Raw genomic sequence first — 8,080 nt, 5'->3', positions numbered from 1 at the left:
GAAAAACACCCCCATGTTACGATTCAACGAAGAGCAGCGAAGTTCTCCCAGTCTGCTGCCCAACATTTATCTTTCAACCATGACTACTACAAACAGTGTTGAGATGTGTATGAATTGAAAGAACGTAAGTAATATGTATATATATTCACCGTGTAAGTATCAGACGAGTTTGTTGCTGTTGCTTTTGTCGTTTTCATTTCGATGATTTCGCATTACTTAAGAAACGTATCACAGTTACTATGAAACTCTATTAAGAATTTAATCACATCCGTGGAAAGCGGATACTTGGGTAAATATCAGCTTGCATGTTTTCCGGTCTCCTGCTATTTACGTTTTTTTTTGTAGGTTTGATTTCAGAGAATTTCGTTTTATGCGGGCAATGATGTTCGCCGTTGACGAAATAAACGGGAACCCTACACTGCTCCCGAATATTACACTCGGTTACAAGATTTATGATTCCTGTGGCATGCCATCCTTGTCTATTAAAGCAGCCTTTGAGATTTTGGATGGTCAAAAGGATGCTCATTCAGAGGATAAATGCAGAAATATCTCCGATGTCTATGCTATTGTGGCTGATTCTGGATCTTCGCAGTCCGCCGCGGTAGCAAGGATAATAAGTCCTTTCAGAATCCCAATGGTAAGTAAGCAACGTTGCAGGAATTAACGACGTTGCTGTTTTCATTGGGAAATCCCGAGAGAAAACCCTACATTTTCAGAAAGTAGTAGAAAGGTTGATTAAATTGACATGACTTTACATTTCTTATCAAATTTGTATTAAAATCAACAAGGATAAACGTTTAAATGAAGAAAGGAAACATGGTTATAATGCGGAAAAACATGATATTTTATATTACCATTTCATTAACTGTTCTACCACTAGGGTGGGTATAGAAAACAATAAAGCGAATTATATAATTTACTCGTTATTCCTCCTTTGTCCCTTAATAATTTGAATTCGAGGTGATCAAATATTCATTTGAAATTGATCATTTTCCTCATAAGTAAGAAAGATTAAACGTTGCTGATCTAGCAGTATTTTATTAAACAGACATCGCTGAGTGTGTCTTGCATAGTGGAGTTGTGTGACTGTACCCAGGGCTATATTTGCAATTCATTAGCAGCTGGATGGTGATTAGAGACCAACTTCAGTGTCTTCGCTGCCGTATCGACTGCAATCGGCGAACAAAGGATAGTACCAGCGATCCATGCTGGAAAGTGAGTGCACGTAAACGTCGCATGAGAACGGAATTGGACGTGTCGATTATAGTCTCATTCCAAGAGACTAGCTAATACTCATTGACAAGTCACAAGAATTTCGAATGTGCACTTGTGTGTCAAGAAAAATTGTCATTTTATTATTGTTCATTTTGTTACCTCTGCCGAATAATTCTTAAACACCCTCCGGCCTGATGTTAAACAATTGACAAGGGATACAACATTTTGCATTCAAAACACTGAAAACAAAAAAGTCCCGTACGTCCCTGTCTCGTATAGCCGACTACTGCTAAGATTTGATTGCTGAGCCATTAGGAAGTTGTGATTATTTTTGCAAGAATTGTTTTGAAAATTTTGACTTCCCACAGGTCAGTTACTTTTCAACCTGTGCATGTTTGAGCAACAGAAAAGAATATCCAACATTTTTCAGAACAATACCAAGTGATTACTTTCAGGCAAGGGCATTGGCTCAACTCGTGAAACGTTTTGGATGGAATTGGATTGGAACCATCAAGAGTAACAATGACTATGGCAACTTTGGAATGCAAGCGTTCACAGAAGCCGTGCAGCAGTTGGGGGTTTGTATTGCATTTTCAGAGTCGTTTTATAGAAAGTATCCGAGGGAAAAGCTGCTCAAAACGGTGAGTGTTATAAAGGAATCAAGCACAAAAGTTATTGTGGCTTTTGTTGCTGAAGGTGATATGGCCATTTTGCTAAAGGAGATCGCAAGACAAAATATCACAGGCATACAATGGATAGGAAGCGAAGCTTGGATTTCCACACCGATCCTTCCCTCAGAAGAAAGCAGGAGGTTCCTTATTGGAGCATTAGGAATCGCAATACGTAAAGTAAATATACCTGGCTTTAAGGAATTTCTTATTCAAATGCACCCTTCGGCATACCCGGGAAATATTTTACTCAAAGAATTTTGGGAGGCAACATTTAGTTGTCGCCTAAGCTTGGCAGAAAATAAGACTAATACAACGGAGCAAACATCTGAATGTACAGGCAGAGAGAGTTTGCAAACAATTAAGAATACCTACACCGATGCATCTCGGTTGAGAGTTACGTATAACGTGTACAAAGCAACTTACGCGATTGCACATGCCCTGCACAATATGCTCTCGTGTGAAACTATGGAAAGAACATTCACTAATAACACATGTAAAAGTACTTCCAATTTTCAATCACAACAGGTACGGAAAATATATTGCAGTTAAAAAATTCTAGTGTATAATGTTCTACTTATATACATAACGAGACAGAAAATAAAATTGCACGGCCTCCGCCAAGCTAGATATCGGTATATCTCATGCTATTTCAATTCTTCCTCTCAAGCTTTTGCAATATTTAAAAGTGGTCACTTTCACCACAAAGACTGGCGAAACTGTATACTTCAACGAAAACGGAGATCCAGTTGCAACGTATGACATTGTAAACTGGCAAAACACTGGGGGTAGTGCTGATGTAGTAACTGTAGGATATTATGATGGATCTGCACCTCCAGGCCAAGAACTCATCATAAACGAAGAAGCGATTGTTTGGAGTGAAGGCCAGAGAAAGGTAATCAAATGTTGCTTCAAACCTGTAAACAATGTGTCATCCTTTGCAGTGTACCGAAATATTTAACAGTATCTTATTTGCAAAGTTAGGAATTCATCGACAAATGAAGCCTCAGGAATTGGAACATGTTGCAATGTACAAGAAACGTGTACAGCTTTTGATAACTAACTCGTACATATTTATATTTAGAGATACAGCACTGAAACAGGCCCTTCAGCGCACTGAGTCTGTACCGACCATCAACCACCCATTTATACTAACCCTACATTAATTCCATATTCCTACCACATCCCCACAATTCCCTATACTAGGGGCAATTTATAATGGCCAATTTACCTATTAACCTGCAAGTCTTTGGCTGTGGGAGGAAACCGGAGCACCCGGCGAAAACCCACGCGGTCACAGGGAGAACTTGCAAACTCTGCACAGGCAGTACCCAGAATCGAACCTGAGTCGCTGCTCCACAGTGCCGCCACGGCACTGCCAGAACATATCCTTCTTCTGATCATATTGGTAACTTTTCCTCCTGTGCTCTCTCCAAAAACTCGGCCATCACTCTTTCAATGAGGACATTCACGTTGACCTCACATGTTATTCCTAATTTTTAAAGTGCACCTTTGTATTTGAACCTTTGTCGCCGTGCAAATTTTGTCTGAATTATCAATTTCAATGTCTTTATATTCCTGAAAACATTGCCATAATCGCATCAATGTCTCTTTTCTGTCCAGGAAAGTAAGACGGACTTCCCTAACCTTTCCTGAAAGCTGATATTGCTAACATTTATCCCCTTTAGCTTGTTTCAAAGACACGATGCTCGTCTTTCCCACAATGTAATGTATAAGGGGGTAACAGTTTGCTTTGGTTATACAATCTTACATGTTTTTCAGCTCTCCAGCAGACCAGTTCTTAATTATCTAATATTCACGAGCTAGGGAAGGCTGTGCAAATTCTGATCCCGGTCCAATTATCTTTCTGGCACCCCTGTTTGAATGGCTATAGTATAACATGAGGGTAGACCAGGATGTGACCTGGCCTTGGTTGAATAAACCGATGGCAATCATTAGTGGCAATGGTAGCATAATGGTTATTGCTGAAAATAGAGACATGTTGTTGCAGCTTTTCATCTTGCATGCATCAGGACAATTCACAAGAATACCAATGTAAGGGAAAGCACCAATTTTATACTGTACCAGAAGAGAGTGGTGATTGGTTGGCAAGTGGACTCTGCTTGGTAGAGGCATTGCCATGGAGAATGCACCAGTTTACCATGACTGACAGTTAACTGGCATACTTTGTTTGAAATTTAAACCAGGCAGCTTGACTCTGGTCAAGGCATTGCCATGAGGAATGAACCAATGAATAGCTGTCACTTGTTTTGTTTAGCTGAAATGGGCGCAATGTGTGTATATGTTCTTTCTGCCTGCAAAGGCCAGCCATAGATGTTTGCACTGCAGCATTGTATCATGGCGATCTAGACATGCCACCATTGCGTGAATCAGTATTCATTGAAGTTATGAACTCGCAGACTTCTCAGTTGAGTTTCAATTATAATGACTCCATGTATCCCCAAATAGATGGTGTTGCGATGGGATCCCCGCTAGCTCTCACAAACATCTTTGTTGGATTCCATGAGAAATTTGTCTTCGAGGGAATGATGCTTAACCTTCTACATATTTCTGATATATAGATGATTTGTTTCTTATATTTGATTGCACAGCTGCGTGTAATAATTTCCTTATATGTCTTAATGGGTTCCATCCTGCATTCAAATTCACCTTTGAAATGGAGAAGTCAAATGAAATGCATTTCCTTGATGTACTAGTTCAGAAATCTGCTAAGGGATTCTCTATCACAGTCTACTGCAAGCTGACCTTCACTGGTAAATACACGCATTGGGATTCATACAGTTCCACGTGCTATAAGATTGGCCTTATCAACAACCTTGTAAATAGGGCCCAAGCCATTTTATCACCATGCAAGCTTGATGCTGATTTGGAGCAAATCAAAGGCATCCTGCGTAAAAATGCCTACCCTGATCAGATCATTTCTTGGTGTATATAGCACAAACTTATGAATGTGCCTAAGGCTGTCATTTTCAACCCTGAGAAGTGCCCAGTTTACCTCAGATTATCCCAAATTTTGAGCAGCCAGTGAAGCTAGCTGTTTTATGCTGTTACTATGCAGTAGCAACACGTGTAGTGTTCACCACTAACAGAACGCTGCCGTCAAGAGAAAAGTCCTGCCGATCACACAAATGAGCAATGTGATATATGAATTTCAATGCCAGTGTGATGCTCGGTGGATAGGCCTTACATTCCAAAGACTGGCAGATCACATCAAACAACATGTCCTTTCTGCTGTTCACTAGTGGCAAGGTACAGGCTGTACCCAACCAGCCTGTGCTTGCAAAACACAAAGCACAGTGTCCAGCATTAGATGTGATCCCGCGATTGGACAATATTTGCTAAATAATCCTCAGTGGGCTAAGAATTACACTGACAACCAGTTTAAGATTGTCAGTCAGGCTTGCAGTATGGTGCATTTGCATGTACTGGATTCTACATATATTAATATACAGGACCCTGTTCTTTGCAGACAGAATGAACATGTGTATACATTCTGCATGTTTCAGTTAAACAAAATAAGTGACAGCCATTTGCTGCTTCATTCCTCAGGGCAATGCCTTGACCAGAGTCAGGCTGCCTGGTTTAAATTGCAAACAAAGCTTGGCAATTAACTGTCAATCAGCATAAACTGGTACATTCTCCATGGCAATGTCTCTATCAATCAGAGTCCACTTGCCAAACAATCATCATTCTCTTCTCATACAGTATAAAGTTGTTGTTTTTCCTTACATTGGTATTCTTGCGAATTGTCCTGAAGAGTGCAAGATGAAAATCTTTGACAACATGTCTCTATTTTCAGCAATACTCAAGTTCTGTACTACCAAACGACTTTAATACGAGTTATTTTGTTGTACTAGTAATTTAGAGACCTGGACTAATAATCCAGCGATATGGGCTCAAATCCCAACATGGCAGATGGGGAATTTAAATTTAGTTAATTCAATAAATCTGGATTGAAAGTTAGAATGAAACTACCGAATTGTTGGAAAAACCCAATTGATTCACTCATATCCTTTACGAAAGGAAACCTGCTGTCCTTACCCACTCTGGCCTATATATGACTCCAGACCACACCAATCTAGTGAACTCTTAACTACCCTCTGAAATTGCCTAGAAAGCCACTCAGTTGCCACCTGCAGGTTCTCAAGGTCAATTAGGGATGGGCAACAAATGCTGGCTTTGGCAATGATGCCTAAACCCTGTGAATGAATGATTAAATAAATAAATAATTGTCCCAATTCACACATCACTCTTTCTAACCCAGGTCACCGGAAAGTGCTTCTAGATAATCCATTGGTAAAGGATTGGTATATCATTTCAATTGTACAACCCCTACCTTTTTTGGCTAATCCACCCGGGATCAAACATCAAACCTCGATCCTGCAGGCATTTGTAACTCTTGCAACATTAGAATGTGCTTCTGATCACTGGACCAAGTTCAGCATGTTGCAAAGCTCCAAACATATATTCGTCTTCTTTACATAAGGTACCACAGGCAATTTGTTCTGAAAGCTGTACTGCTGGAACAAGGAAAGCTGCCAGAAAAGGAAAACCTATTTGCTGCTTTGATTGTATAGAATGCGCTGAAGGTGAAATCAGTAATGTTACAGGTATGTAAACATATATACATTGTATATAAAATATTAGCTGTTCTGCACATTCTAACCCATTTGTATAGATCTATTTTCTAAAAGAGGCTTTATTTAATGTACTTTAACTTTTTATAGATTCAGTAATTTGCCTAAAATGCCCTTGGGATTATTGGTCTAATGAACATCGAGACCAATGCATACCGAAGATAATCGAATTTCTAACCTTTGAGGAGATCATGGGGATTGTTTTAGTGACGCTGGCATTAATTGGAACCAGCTTCACAGTAACTGTAGCCATAATTTTCTATATTTACATAAACACTCCCATTGTTAAAGCTAACAACTCTGAATTAAGCTTTCTGCTTCTTTTTGCTTTAGCACTGTGCTTTCTCTGCTCAATAACGTTCATTGGGAAACCTTCACACTGGTCTTGCATGCTACGTCACACAGCATTTGGTATTACTTTTGTTCTCTGTATTTCTTGTGTTTTGGGCAAAACATTTGTTGTGATGATGGCCTTTCATGCAACTATTCCCAATAATAACATGATGAAGTGGTTTGGGCCAACACAACAATGTCTGGCTGTTTTTATCCTTACACTTGTACAATGTATAATATGCACTGTCTGGCTAATTAAATCACCACCCTTGCCAATGAAAAATGTTGATTATTTTAAAGACCTAATTATTTTAGAATGTGATGTTGGGTCTGTGACAGCATTTTATTGTGTACTTGGTTACATTGGATTTCTGTCTTGTGTTTGCTTTGTGGTTGCCTTTCTAGTCCGTAAACTGCCAGATAATTTCAATGAGGCTAAATTTATTACTTTTAGTTTGCTTATATTCTTTGCAGTTTGGATAACCTTCATTCCAGCTTATGTAAGTTCCCCTGGAAAATACACCGTAGCTGTGGAAGTGTTTGCTATTCTGGCATCCAGCTTCGGTCTACTTGCCTGCATTTTTGCTCCTAAATGTTACATCATCCTTCTAAAACCAGGGAAGAATACAAAGAGATGTTTGATAGGCAAAGTCGCTTGAAAAAAAAAGCATTGCCACTTTTCATTTATCCTGTAATACACCATTGCAGAAATGTATTCATTTTATCAGAATGATACCAGGGCTAAAAATGGTTAAATTGTGCAGACAGATTTCATAGACGAGGTTTGTATTCCAATTAGTCTGGAAGATTAAGGAGTGATCGAATTGAGATGTTGTTGATGATTAAAGAAGCTGATAGGGTAGATGAGATAAAATATTTCCTCCCGTAAGGGAATCCAGAACGGGTTGTAACTTTAAATTAGAGCACGTCCTATCAATGGTAAATTCAGGAAGCATTTCTCCACACGAAGATTAGTAGAAATCTGGAACTCTCTCATCGAAAAAAAGTTGAGATTAGGTCAATTGAAAATCTCAGAACTGCAACTGATAGATTTTGTTAGGTCATGCAAACAAGCCGAGTAGATAGATTTAAGATACTGATCAGCAGTCGTCGAATTGAATGACGAAAGAGGTTCGAGGGGTTGAATGGCCTGTTCCTTTGTTCTTATGCAAATTATTTCAATATTAAACTTATGTTTGATACTAA

The 8,080-nt window shown here is 39.1% G+C and overlaps 1 protein-coding gene across 1 annotated transcript; it reads left to right on the top strand.

Moving 5' to 3' along the window:
• Positions 1–379: 379 nt before the first annotated feature.
• On the top strand, positions 380–7,533 carry LOC137374950 (extracellular calcium-sensing receptor-like). The gene is made up of 5 exons (XM_068041563.1): positions 380–637; positions 1,584–2,411; positions 2,554–2,778; positions 6,391–6,514; positions 6,632–7,533. The coding sequence occupies exons 1-5, from the start codon at positions 380–382 to the stop codon at positions 7,531–7,533; spliced, it is 2,337 nt and encodes a 778-aa protein (XP_067897664.1).
• Positions 7,534–8,080: the final 547 nt, after the last annotated feature.

The sequence above is a fragment of the Heterodontus francisci genome, chromosome 11, assembly GCF_036365525.1.
Source record: "Heterodontus francisci isolate sHetFra1 chromosome 11, sHetFra1.hap1, whole genome shotgun sequence".
Classification (NCBI taxonomy): domain Eukaryota; kingdom Metazoa; phylum Chordata; class Chondrichthyes; order Heterodontiformes; family Heterodontidae; genus Heterodontus; species Heterodontus francisci.
The sequence above is the reverse complement of the archived record's forward strand: the minus strand, read 5'-3'. Positions and strand labels throughout refer to the sequence as shown.